This window comes from Diabrotica undecimpunctata, chromosome 1 (assembly GCF_040954645.1).
Source record: "Diabrotica undecimpunctata isolate CICGRU chromosome 1, icDiaUnde3, whole genome shotgun sequence".
Classification (NCBI taxonomy): Eukaryota; Metazoa; Arthropoda; class Insecta; order Coleoptera; family Chrysomelidae; genus Diabrotica; species Diabrotica undecimpunctata.
In genome coordinates, this window is record NC_092803.1 from 61,291,845 (window position 1) to 61,305,592 (window position 13,748).

General features: G+C 33.2%; 1 protein-coding gene across 3 annotated transcripts in view; it reads right to left on the minus strand.

Moving 5' to 3' along the window:
- LOC140450088 (uncharacterized) overlaps positions 1 to 13,748 on the minus strand; it is a 134,152-nt gene that overhangs the window by 14,521 nt on the left and 105,883 nt on the right. The window contains exons 23-25 of one of the 3 annotated variants that reach the window (XM_072543533.1): positions 12,561 to 12,767; positions 7,908 to 8,107; positions 2,312 to 2,393 (exon numbers count right to left, since the gene is read on the minus strand). In XM_072543533.1, coding sequence (XP_072399634.1) covers positions 2,331 to 2,393; positions 7,908 to 8,107; positions 12,561 to 12,767 — 470 coding nt within the window. In that variant the 3' untranslated portion in view covers positions 2,312 to 2,330. The remainder of the gene's footprint in view (positions 1 to 2,311; positions 2,394 to 7,907; positions 8,108 to 12,560; positions 12,768 to 13,748) is intronic. The other 2 variants (XM_072543515.1, XM_072543524.1) reach the window with 2 other exon arrangements.

Here is a 13,748-nt window from a genome sequence, read left to right on the forward strand (position 1 = left end):
TGATATAACAAATAAAATTATCATTGACGGAATTTGCCACCATTCAGTAACAGATAAGCACCAGAAGAATCATAAGAAAAACATTGTACATAATATGTACTCAAATTCTTATGGTTTTTCATACTACGGTAGTCATACATTTTGACTACCGTTTAATTACAAGAAAATGATAATTGTAAAAAAATAAGTATTTTTAAATTTCGCAAAGATTCAAACTGTTTTGATTTCTTTTGAGCTAGTAATGCGATATTCCAATACTTATGTAACAGCCCTTATATCTATAATTTAGCATGACGTGTTTTTGGTTATAAGGCATTTATATTTGGTGAAGATATTTAAAAGAAGAGGACCGAATTTTTTGATAAAAAAGTTGTGTGTTTAAATTATTGACACAAGCTTAGGCAAATATTTTTAAATATACAGTTCGTCAAATATAGAGGATCCAAGACTTCCTACACTACCGACGCAAACTTCTACTCAGAAAGCATTCCGAAAAAGGGAAATTATTTAGCTATAATTTAAGAGAAATAGGTGTTACATAAAACACCTATGTACTTACAGTAGTGTCATTATTAGCGGTATGTTACGGAGCGGATAAAAAATATGGGATTTTTTTTAAACATGGAGCAAAATTTTCGTGAGAAACTGCAAAGGTTACTGCTACCCAGATAAAAGGGAAAAATACAATAGTGTACAAAATAAACTATTCCTCTGAATAGTTTTCCAAAATAGTAATACTACTTTCAGAAATATCATTTATACAACAGCGTTTTCACCTTATACTCGTCATAAACTTATCACAGCCATCTGTTTCGACTGGTATCATTTCTCGCAAAAATAGTCTATCACTGGCATGCCAAACACGACTTTTTCGCTTAACTCTCATACGAATACGAGTTTATTCTTATCGAGGCTTAAACGAAAAAACATTAGCAATAGTTACTAAAAATTGCACATTCAAAACTTGGAGTTCTATAATTTCTGTCAGTTTAATTAATAATCATCCGTGCACAAAAGTTAAATACGAGGATGTATTGATATTGATAGATATTGATATATAGACAGAAGATCACGATAGGTAAAATCAAATATGCTATCAAAAACTCTTTTAGACTCTATAACTCTATAACTGGAAGAGGATAACAGAAGTATTGGCAGATTTATTCAACACGGTGTACCATACGTGAATATTACCCCAAGAAGTGTGAGCGTTTATAACCATCCGTAAAACAAGCAGCAAAAGAGTGCTCTGATTATCACTACTGCTGCTTTAGGAGCCAAGTTCCTTCGTAAATATATGGAAAATCTTAATAGTGTGCATCCCAGAGATCTTTTTATTTTTTGGATGAAACGTGGATTTATTCACGAATTAATAAAACTATTTCCTTTTAAAACAACAGCGCAAGTGTACGTAAACCAAAAAGGTACGGTGGTAAACGTTTTATAATTGTTCACGCTGGTTCTTTGAAAGGATTTGTTGATGAAGCAAGGTTATTATTTTGCTCAAAATCTAAAAAAGCTGATTATTATGGGGAAATGAACAATGAAATTTTCACTAAATGGATCAGTGGACAATGAATTCGCGATGGATGCCATGGATGGATACATATCACAGTGTTCTTTTAGAAAAGCAATCTTCCACTGTTTCAATTAGAATGGTAATCATTATCTGGTTGACAAAAAATAAGATCAAGTATGACACAAAAATCATAAAAGCTGAATTATTGCAAAAATGAAAAGAAAAGAGAATGCATATATAATTGATAGCTACTAAGGGAACACGGTCTTGAAGTGTTGAGACTACCTCCTTATCACTGCGAATTCAACGCTATTGAATTAATTTCGGCACACTGCAAGTCATATTACAATAAGTATATCTATTGGTTGAGCTGTATATTCTGATAGTACTATTATAAATATGTGGAAAGACTAAACTACACTAAACCAATGTAACACTCAATTATATTAATTTAAAATTAAAAAAAAGTGTACACAAATTTATTAAGAAATTGTCTACCATCTCTTGGTCTATAGCCCATCCTCTGTATATGACAGAAAAGTCATGCTGAAAGTGGTTGCACTGCTACATAAGTACATCTGAAATATACTATAATGTACAACCGATTCATTCAAAGCTATAAACGAAATATACGTTGCCTACTTCTAAGCCTATCCGAACGATACCATTTTTCTATATTTGATGAACTGCTGTATGTTTATTTTTATTAACCTACTAATAAATCATGCACAAGAACTTTGTCTAAAACTACATAATTATTCGAGCAATGAATGAATGCTGCTTGTAACTTACAAATTTTAAAAATACGGAACTAAAATGATGGATTCCAAATGTATGGTTTTCTCGGTGCTTGTGGAGATTTATTATGATCGCCCTGAAGAAAATGAGTGGTATGATGTACTGAATTTGTATACTTTCAGTAAATGTGATAGTTAAATATAATATAAATAATAAAAAAAAAACAAATATCATTGCACGTCACATTTCAATGAAGTCATCAATATGATACCAAACAAAAAATATCTACATAATTGGTATGTGTTTCTGATCGTGTTATGTAGCTGTAACAGCAATACACTATGTCACTAACGATAAGGGCCAACGCAAAAACTTACACGACAAAAGACATCATTCTGTCGATACCACGGAGAACTGATAAATTACTAGTGTACGACATTCTCTCTTCTCTCACAAGGCAATATTTGTTTTTATTACAACCAAAAAATCTTTAGATTAAAATGATGTCAGCTAGCTTTCTAATGTTTGGCAATTAACATTTTTTAAACACAACCAATGTAGATATTTCTTGTATATATTAAGCAACACTTTCTGTTTCATATCTGAACATTAGAGAATTATCGGTTTTATTAGTATTTGCAGTTGCAGTTTTACTTGCTTGCTAGCACCTTATGTATTAGTCGTTAAATTAGCCCTCCTCCTCATTGTTGCTATTTCTGTTGAGATTGACGTCAGTCCTGGAATATTCGTTTCCTAGATTTTTGGGCTATATGTATGAGGTTATTTCTATTGGTGTTTGTCCACTTTCTTTTATTTCTCAATGTGTCTCTTTTTTCCGATCTAAGCTTCGGCTACCTTCTAATTTCCCATCGATTATAAATTGTAATTGTTGTTGTTGTTATCTTGCGTTGTGGATTATGTATTCGAGGTGGTTGTTTTCTTTGTCTTAATTATGGTACCCAGTTTTCTTAGAGCTTCTGCATCGGCAGTTCTGTTATGTTAATCCGTCTCATATTCTTTTATATATCAAGTGTTCTAATGCACGTAGTCCTTTTATATCTCCCTGTTTTATAGTTCATGTTTCGCATCCATATAATAGAAACGACCAGACCTAACATATCAGTGTTCGGTGTCTTATACATAATAATCAGCTTAGACTGGCATTGCATTTTTTTTACAGACAGAGAATTAGCTTCTAACTGAAAAAAGGCTGATTTAGTCCAACGACTAAAGAACGCTTTGGAGGAACAGTTTGGACCCGGAAACTTATATATTTGAAGACAAACATGCTGCTGTCATCTCGTCGATTTCGAAAGTTTCTGGTGACATCGCGTCATTAGAGAACAAAGTTTCTGACGATATGTCGAAAGTTTCCGGCGACATCGCTTCTTTAGAAAACAAAGTTTCTAACGAGATTTCTTCTCTGGAAAGCAAAGTTTCTGCTAACATCTCTTTGGAAATCTCTAAAGTCACTTAGATGTCTGCCCTCGACGATAGAATATCTTCGTTAGAAAACTAAGTTGCTGCCGATATGTTGAAAGAGATGGAAAGGAAGATGGAAGAAACAGGGACAGCAGAGAGAGGAAACAATCCAATTATAGTAGAGACAAAAGAAGACGAGACGAAATGTAAGTTGGAAACACGGCCGAAATTTGAAGGAAGTGGAGGTTCTGTTCATATTAAAGTCCCAACTTTTGACGGAAAAATCGTCATGGAACAACTACACGAAACAGTTCGAATCAGTTGCAAGAGCGAATGGATGGTCTGAAAAAGAAAAGGCTGTAAACCTGACTATCGCTCTTCGAGGATATGTCTTAGATGTGCTTCAGACCATAGCCGTAGAGGAGACGGATAATTTCGAACAACTTACGAAGAGGTTAAATATGCGATATGGCCACGAACATTTGGAGCATGTATATCAGTCGCAGCTTAAAAATCGAAGACAAAAGAGAGATGAGGCTCTTCAAGAATAGGTAGATATTGCCAGATTAGTACGATATGCTTATCCAACAGCTCCCGAAGACATGATGGAAAAGTTGGCCATTCAAACATTTATTGATGGTCTAAATAAACTCGTAAAGTGTTGTGAAGTGTAGAACATTTTAGTTATAAAGTTAATAAATTAAATTTATTTATTAGTATAAAATAATTTTTTTATAATATATAAACAGTTCAATACATTACATTATCAACTTGAACACATAATGTTACCTGTTTAATAATTAACATATCGAGAAATAATTATTAATCACCTGTCAAATTCACGTCGGACATGGTAGGTAGTAAGGTGACGTCGGTACCGTCACCTATCAGCTAAATGTAAAAATATAAACATGTTCCATCCTTAGTATATTATATCGATGGTATCTGCAGATACTCTTCATATTCATTTCGTCCCTCTGAGAGCACTTCCAGTGATAACTTTACAATGTATCCTGCATTATCATCATCAATCTGGCTTTACAACCCTGCGTGGGTCCTAGCCTCCTCAAGAATTTCTCTTCAGTCGTCCCTCTCCATCGCTTTCCATATTTCTCATGTGTTCATCGATGTTATCAAGGAACCTTTTTCTGGATCTTCCTCTTCTTCTCTGGCCAATGGGTCTATCAAAGAGCGTTTTTCTAGCTGGTTCATTTTGTTCCATTACATTACCTAACCACCTCAGACGTCCTATCTTAATATGTTTTACGATATCTGGTTGCTGGAATATTCTATAAAGTTCGAAGTTGTATCATCTTCTCCACACTTCATTGTCATTCACTGCTCCATGGATTCGCATTAAAACTTTTTTTTTGAAGCATCTTAATATGTTTTCATTACTTTTTGTTAAGAGTCCAGGTGTCTGAACCACGTTAGGACTGGGCGTATTGTTGTTTCGTTGAGTTTTATTTTTGTGTTTCTCGATATAGTTGTGGATTTAAGGAGGAGATTGAACCCAAAATAGCATCTGTTGGCTGTGCAAATTCTGCGGTTTATCTCTGCAGTAGTATTATTTTTAGTGTTAAGGAGTGCTCCCAGGTATACAAATTGGTTCACTTCTTCGATGACGTCGTTTTCTATAACAAGTGGTCGTAGAATTTTTGGTTGCGTGCTTATTTTCAATACTTTGTTTTGTTGGTGCTTATTATTAAACCCATTTTTGTAGCTGATTCTTTTAATGCTACAGATGCCTCTCGTACAGCGTTTTCCGTTCTCCCAACAATATTGATCTCATCAGCATAGGCAAGGATTTGCACTGATTTATTATATATTGAACCAATGGTTGTGATTTGTGACATACGTATTACTTTTTCTAGAGCTAGATTGAACAGTTTACAGGAGAGAGGGTCACCCTGGCGCAGCCCGTTATTTGTATTAAAAGGATTAGACAGTTTTCCCTGAATTCGTACTCTACATTCAACTTTTTCACGAATTGGTAGAACACTTCTCTTCTATTCACAAAGTCGTAGGCTGCTTTGTAGTCTATAAATAGTAATAAGTATCAATGCCATATTCCAGTGTTTTTTTAATTTGTTTCAGGGTTGCAATCTCATCAATTGTCGATGTACCTCCTCTGAAACCAGCCTGGTATTTTCCTACTATCCGTTCTGCACATGGTGCCATACGATGACATAGTACTGTCGAAAATATGTTATACGCTGCATTTAGAAGCGTAATTCCTCTTTGACAAAAGAGGAATTACAGCATTCAAAGATATCTCCTTTTTTTGTGTGTACGGTGCAAAGTATTCCAATATTCCAATCATTGCGGAGGGATTTCTGTGTCCATATTTCTTTTATAAGCTGCTGTTATGCCATTATGGTATCGTGGCAACTGCATCTTTAACTTCAAGAATTGTTGGTGGTTCCTCTTCCCTCTCGTCGGTTCCCCGGACCAGTTCAATAATGTCAGTGTCCCATTTTACGTTTTGGTAAGTCTTATATATTTTACAATAACTTTTTGTTCCTAATCTTGTATATTTTAGAATATTGACAAATGCAAGAGTTTACTGCCGAAACGTTGACTTAAATGGACAATAAAATCTAGTCCAAAATTTAATATATTTTATTGAACCTAAACCCAAGAAATACTAGTTAATTATTTCTTTTCAGTTGCCAGTCTTGTTTGGATTTCATTCCATGCGAATCAACGACATATTATCAAAATGTCTGCGATTCTCTAGCTCTACTTTCTCTTTTGTAATAATAGCTCTGTCATCACCAAAGTCTAGATATGATATTTTATGTAGTAGGTATATGAAACCGTTCCTATTTAATTTATAATATTTGATTGTCAGCTCTAGGATTTTATTAAATAAGATCACGAACAGTGGAACCTCTGGTTATCCTGTTGTGAGTTTAAATGCATTGTGTAAACATGTATTCAGTGCTCTCAGTTTGGAGTTCTCTAAGATCAATTATTAATGCTAAAATTGTCAGTGTCATAATTGTGATAATTGTCAAATTGTCTAGTTCCATCCCTAGACTGGCCGAGTGAGCGTAATTACTGTCAGGTTATCAACAGTTTATTTGGTTATTTTTTCTCCAACATTTAGTTTTAGTACACAAGATCATTAACTTTACCACTGAGTTCTATATCTCCGTTATCAGTTGATATTGAGAAAAAATCGTAGATAATGCGTAGCTTCATGTTTCAAAATTGTTTTAAAAATTATATACAAAGTGTTCCATTAAAAAAACATCAACTTTTTTGGCTTCGAACTCTATGGGACATCTTGTATAGTTAAAAATAATTTTAAAAGGCGAAGCTGTACTGTATCTCTTCTGATAAAGAAAATATTTACTTCCGCAGTATAAGTGAATCAATATACATGAAAATCCTCTCTTACGTAATAGATCACAAATAAATACTAAATAAACAAGAAATATGAAGTGCAACAATATTTGTTTTGCGCTTAGTGTACAGTCTGACCAGCTTAAACATTGGCATTTGTTTATCGGATTTGTCTTGATAGATGAATAATGACTTAGAGAAAAAAATGACATCGACAAATATGCATAAGCTGAGCAAATCATATACAATATAAATAAATTTAAATTTTATAAATTAATTTTTAAATTCACATAAATACAATTAAAAGACATAAATTATCATAATCATCACCATTATCAGTGACGTTATAACTCGTTATGAGTAAAAGCTTTGGTCTTCATCACCTTCATCTGCCTTTCTCGCTCATTGTAGAGCCATCTTTATCTTTACAGGCTATTATTATGGATTTGAAGCCTTTTTTACAACTACTTATTTGTTAGTAGAATGTTTGTGGGTGTTTTCTATTGTGGTGGTTAACTGTCTCGTTTAGGATGTTTTTGTATTGCTCTTTCTTCTTTTTTCTGAAAATTCTCATCTTTAGCCGCAAGATTTTCATTCTCTTCCATATTTAATCGTGTTCTACGATGCTGAAAATTCTTATATGCTTTGTTTTTCTGCTGATTTATGGCTACACACTCTTCGTCGAACCAATCCTCATTCTAGCCTTGTTAGATATTAACACATCTTTAGCCGCAGTGTGCATTGCTTCTTTGAATTTAGTCCAGTGTTCTTTTAACCTTAGGTTTCCACTGATTCTTGGTAGCTTTTCATTTAAAATTTTCATTGATTTAATGAAAAAATTTACTAAATCTATACACTTTAGAGCATTAATATTTACCTGGCGTATTGATATTCCTGAATCTGCTGGAAAAGATGGAGTCCCAATTGAGCTCAACGCCGATCCTCGTGATACTGTCAAAGCCGTTGGCAGAGGCTGATCTTTAATTGTTTTGGAAGAACTAGTCGATGGCATGCCCATATCTAAGGGATATTTTTGGCTTATAGTCGGGGGAGTTTTGGGAAAATTAAACATTCCAGCTGAAAATAAGGTGTTTAACGTCAGTCAACAACAGTAATTAGAGACATGATTGTACATTATGAGTATCATTAAAACATATTTTGGGTTAATTTAGGTTAAGTTGGATTTTTTACAGGACTAAGTGATGGGGATCCCATCATTGATAATACATCAAAAATTAGGGGTCTCTGATTACGATATAAAAAAAATTCTTCCGATAGAAAGTAATAAGTGCATGGAATCGGGAGTGGCCGTGTTCCAGTTCCATGCCAAGACAGCTAAAAAGTGATGTATATCTGTGGCCACCCAAGACCAAGTGTACAAATCTACAGGTAGTCTACAAAGGCTACAAACATTATTGTATTATATTGTATTATCGATACACACTTTCTAATCTGTTTTTTTTTAAGTAGCGAACTTCAGAAATGTTCGGCTTCTGATACTGTTTGACATTAATGTAAGATAGGCTTAACGTAAACCTGGTAACTATGTCAAATATGTCAATGTCAAGTCAACACCACTTCCCAACGGCGACAATGGGCGACATGATCATGTTGTAATGTATGAATATTATTAATATATGTTCAGCCAATACAGTAGTTTAATTGAGACCTTTTTAACATACATTAAACATGGCGCAGTCAATTTATGGAATCTACGTGTCCAAGGATAAAGTTAAGTGCTAAGTTTATTAAAAAGAAAAATTTAAGTGTTCCCAAAATGGCAAGCATGGTCAATGGAATAGGTTATGTTAAGTTACCCCAAGATTTCGACCTCCAGGGTCAGAGTGCCGCTTCTGAATGGAAATTTTGGAAAATTTCATTCGAAGATTATTAAGTAGCAACAGGACAACACGACGCTGTAGATCAGGTGAAATTATCCATCCTGCGAAATATTCCCATATACAAGAAGATGGGGAGACATTTGAACATTTTTTGACAGAGTGCAGACATTTGGTTAGAAGTTGCAATTACAATGCCCTAGATCCCGATGAGTCATGTGAAGACAAGGCATTAAGAGACAAAATTGTTATGGGAATTAGGGATCCGACCACACGAGAAGCTCTCCTGCGAATAGACAAATTAAGTTTAAATAAAGCTATAGAATTCTGCAGAACAAGTGAGCAAAGTAGATCTCAAAATTTACAGTTTCAATATAACACAGGAAATATTAATCATACACAGAAGATAGAGAAAAAGAAATATGATATAAAGAAGAAACCTTGGAATGAAGAGAAAGAAGCTGAAGAAGAAGTTTTTTTATGCAGAAGGTGTGCAAAAAAGCATGGTCCGAGGGAATGCCCAGCTTATGGCAAGAAGTGTAACAAGTGTGGACTAAAAAACCATTATGCAATTGCCTGCAAGGTCAAAAATATTAAAAGTACTGAAAAAGATGATTGCGAGTCAACCTCTTCTAATGAATTTTTTGTAAGAAATGTTAACAGCAGGAAAATGGTATGTAATGTTGATTTGATAGACACTTGGGAAGAGTATATAGAGGTTGAAAATTATAAATTGAAAGCTAAGTTAGACACAGGGGCAGATGTAAATGTTATTCCTTTAAATGTTTATAAAAAATTTAATTGTCAATTTAAAACCAGGCCTACTGAATATGTGTTAAAGGCATTTGACGGAAATGTTGTTTCTCTACACACTATGGAACTTACAGGTTTTTAGTTTTACCTTCTGGGTTATCAAATTCTCAAGACCTTTTTCAAGGGGCAGTTGAAAAGCATTTTGGTGATATTAAAAACATTGTAGTTTGTCATGATGATATGATCATAGCAGGGGCGTCTCAAGATGAACATGATCAAGCGGTCAAAGAGGTGATAAATAGAGCAAAAGAGGTGGGTGCTAGATTTAATAAAGAGAAAATTCAATTTAGCAAAAAAGAAGTAAAGTGATTGAGAGATGTTTGATATGGTTCATTCAGTCTCACTATACTTACCAATGACAGATAAAAAAATATATCAGTTCAGAGAAGAAACCTCTAAAGATAAAGTTTTGGCTACAATTGTTGATTTTTATTATAAAGGCTGGCCTAAAGAAAACAAGATTCCAGAGTATATAAAGCCATATTACAGTATTAAAAATGATATATATGTTGAAGCAGGAATTGTTTTTGTTGAAAATAAAATAATTGTACCAAAATCTCTAAAACAGGAAATGATTACTCTGTTACATAAAGGTCATATAGGAACTAGTAAAACTATTAATAAAGCAAGCTCTTTATTTTTTTGGCCAAACCTTAGGGATGATATTGTCCAGTTTATAAAAAAATGTAGAATTTGTGAAAAATTCATGCCAAATAATTATAGAGAGCCAATGTTAGCACATTCAATACCAAAATTGAGGTTTAATAAAATTGCGGCTGATATTTTGGAATTTGGTGGTAAATCTTACTTAATTCTAATAGATTATTTTTCCCATTGGATAGAGATGCTATCATTAAATAATAAAACATCTGAAGCCATAATAGATGCAATGCAAGATGTTTTTTCCAGATTTGGCTATCCTCAATTTTTAATTGCAGATAATTTACCATTTATATCATTTAAGTGTAAAAAATATTACGATAATAAACAAATTACAGTCCTGACATGTTCACCTCATTACCACCAAAGTAATGGCCTTGCTGAAAAGGCTGTAGGAATTTGTAAATAAATTTAAAAAAAAAGTTTTACAGAAAACTCTGATTATCGTGAGTTAGTTTTAGAATATAATAATACTGCTATTATTTCATTAAGTGCATCTCCATCACAAATATTAAATAGTAGATCTTTGAGAACAGAAATACCAGTAAATAGTGAACAATTACAACCTAAAATTCAGAATGAGATTTATAAACTGTTATCGGACCAACAACAAAAAACAAAAGTTCAGTATGATAAACATAGTAAACGTTCACCAACAACTTATAAAAGGGGGGATAATGTAGTTGTTAAGCGTAGTGTTGATAAAGTATGGTATAAAGCTGTTATTGTAGAAAAAGCTAAAGAACCCAGATCGTACTGGATAAGAAAGGAATGCAATAATAGGATAGTTAGAAGAAACACAAGACACATAAGACCATCACATACAAAATCAGATGTAGCAGACATGTATCTTGAACCTGAGTTGTATCCACACACAAACCCAAATAGTTATAAGGATAATGATAATAATGATTTAAATAATGTATGTATTCAGGATAATGATTTAACAAATTTGTTTAATGAACATAGGAATACTGATATTGTAAGTCCTCATTATAGCTGCTCAAAAAATAATGATAGTAAGAAATGTAATGTTTCAAAATTCGGACGTACAATTAAACCTAGGGTACGCCTTAATCTTTAAGGGGAAGGTGTTTGACATTAATGTAAGATAGGCTTAACGTAAACCTGGTAACTATGTCAAATATGTCAATGTCAAGTCAACACCACTTCCCAACGGCGACAATGGGCGACATGATCATGTTGTAATGTATGAATATTATTAATATATGTTCAGCCAATACAGTAGTTTAATTGAGACCTTATTAACATACTTTAAACAGATACAGCATACATCACTGTTTAATTGTCTGTCGAAAACACTTCAGGGAAAGGCTTATAATATACCAAATAATTTAAAAGAGCTATTTCCAACTTTTCCTTTCATACCTAATTTTAACAATATATTGAGCAGCTGTACATAAGACCGGAAAAGGCCAAATACATAAAATTATCCCCTACTACAAAACTATTTGTATGGGCTTGAGACTGATAAATTTCATGTGAAAGTAGGATTGCACCAAGGCTCGGTACTTCTTATCTATTCTCATTAGTTTTGGATCAAATTACAGCTAAACTGCAGGGTAACTTTTCGTGGTGCTTAATGTATGCTGATGATGTGTTAGTAGGAAACAGTGAAAAAAGTAAGACAAAAACAGAGTATTTGGAATGATCATTTAAAAATGGAGTTACTATGTTACGACAGACTTGCATCCGCCACTATTTCATTCCAAGATTTACCTAACAAATACCGCTAAAATGAGTCCTTGAAAATATGAGCTACGAAACTTCACCGTAATTATTTCAAAATGATTGCTTACGTAATTTTTGGCACATCCTTTACATACCCTCACCAGTTTATGACGTGTATGATATCAAAGATAGCTGCAAGTCTTAATAATTTAAGCACTGTTACCTTTAGTAAAACACCACAAAAGCGTGTCGTGAGAAATGGTTTACAAATGCACAATTAAAATTATAGCATTGAAAAAAACTGATGAATGTCAAGCTCTTTCACCATAAGATTTTTTGTTAAATTTTTATAATGCGCAAAAAATAACAAAAAAATCAACGAGTGGCAACAAAAATATGTAAAAGTAGGAACGAAACCTTGACATTCTCTCAGCGAAAAGCATTATAGCCAAAAGCTACCTAAATATCTAAGTTCTAAACTACTTTTAGTAAACACAATTGGTCATTTATAAATTATCATTACTAACCCTGCGATGTATCCGGTGGTTTAATAATTGAAGGCGAAGGAATTGGTTGAGCAGGCGATACTGTTAGTGATGATGGCAGACTAGTAATGTTTAATGTTTTCATTAAGGCGTCCGTTTGACGCTTCTCTTCCTCGCCGCTCGATTTCATTTGTTTGCTCTGTTGCTCTTTTTTCTTTTCTGCAAGTTTCTCTTGAAGAGTTTTACCACCTACAGTTAATATATGTTTAAAAATATCTATATTAACTCTTTATAGTTTTAACAAAATTATGCAAATATAATCGATATGTTTTACGTTGTATAAGATTTGATGCCTTACTGATAAAACGTTGCTGGGTAGATGAGAACTCTAAGATTTAACAATTTAAACTCTATTGCATACGATATAGATTAGGGCTAATTATGAACAACAAATAATGAAGAATCCTTTAGAAAAAGACAGATAAATAAAGCAGAACAAAGAAATACGAGAAAACTATGAGAAAAAATATTTAAAATGCACTTGAAAATAAAGGAAATGACTGGAATCCAAAGAAAAAATCAAACAGGATTGCATAAGAATAAAGACTAAAAAAATCCCAAAAGGGTCACTGAACTGGCATTAAATTCCAATGCCGGGAGACCATATAATTCCTAACGAATTACTTAAGCCCACAAATCATAAATTAATAATGATGAAAAGGTTGTAAGTGTACATATTCATGAATAAAAGAGGTTAGTCTTTGTATGTGGGTATATTTTATTTTATAAAAACCCTTAAAAGGGCAACATTACAAGCACGAACGTTTTCGGAACAACTGTTCCATCATCAGGTTAAAATGCAGGTTAACATGCCTGAGCCACCAAAATATTTGGGTAAAAACCCTTTAAATTGAAAAATGTTACCGAAGAATGTACATGATGTTTATAATATTATATGATGTTTAATATTATATATATATATATATTCATGAATGTTAGGGGAAAGAGTCTTATACTCACAATCCGTGTTAAGTTGTAGGTACTTATTAAGACAAAGATTATGCGACCGGTTTCGCTGTTTACAAGTTAGACAGCATCATCAAGAAACTAAAGGCTGAAATAGATGAAGTATTGTGCGAATTAACGGAACCATTGTGACATTTTTTAATATTCACAATCGGCAACACTGTCCACACATTTACAACTGACCAAGCATTGAAAACATAACCT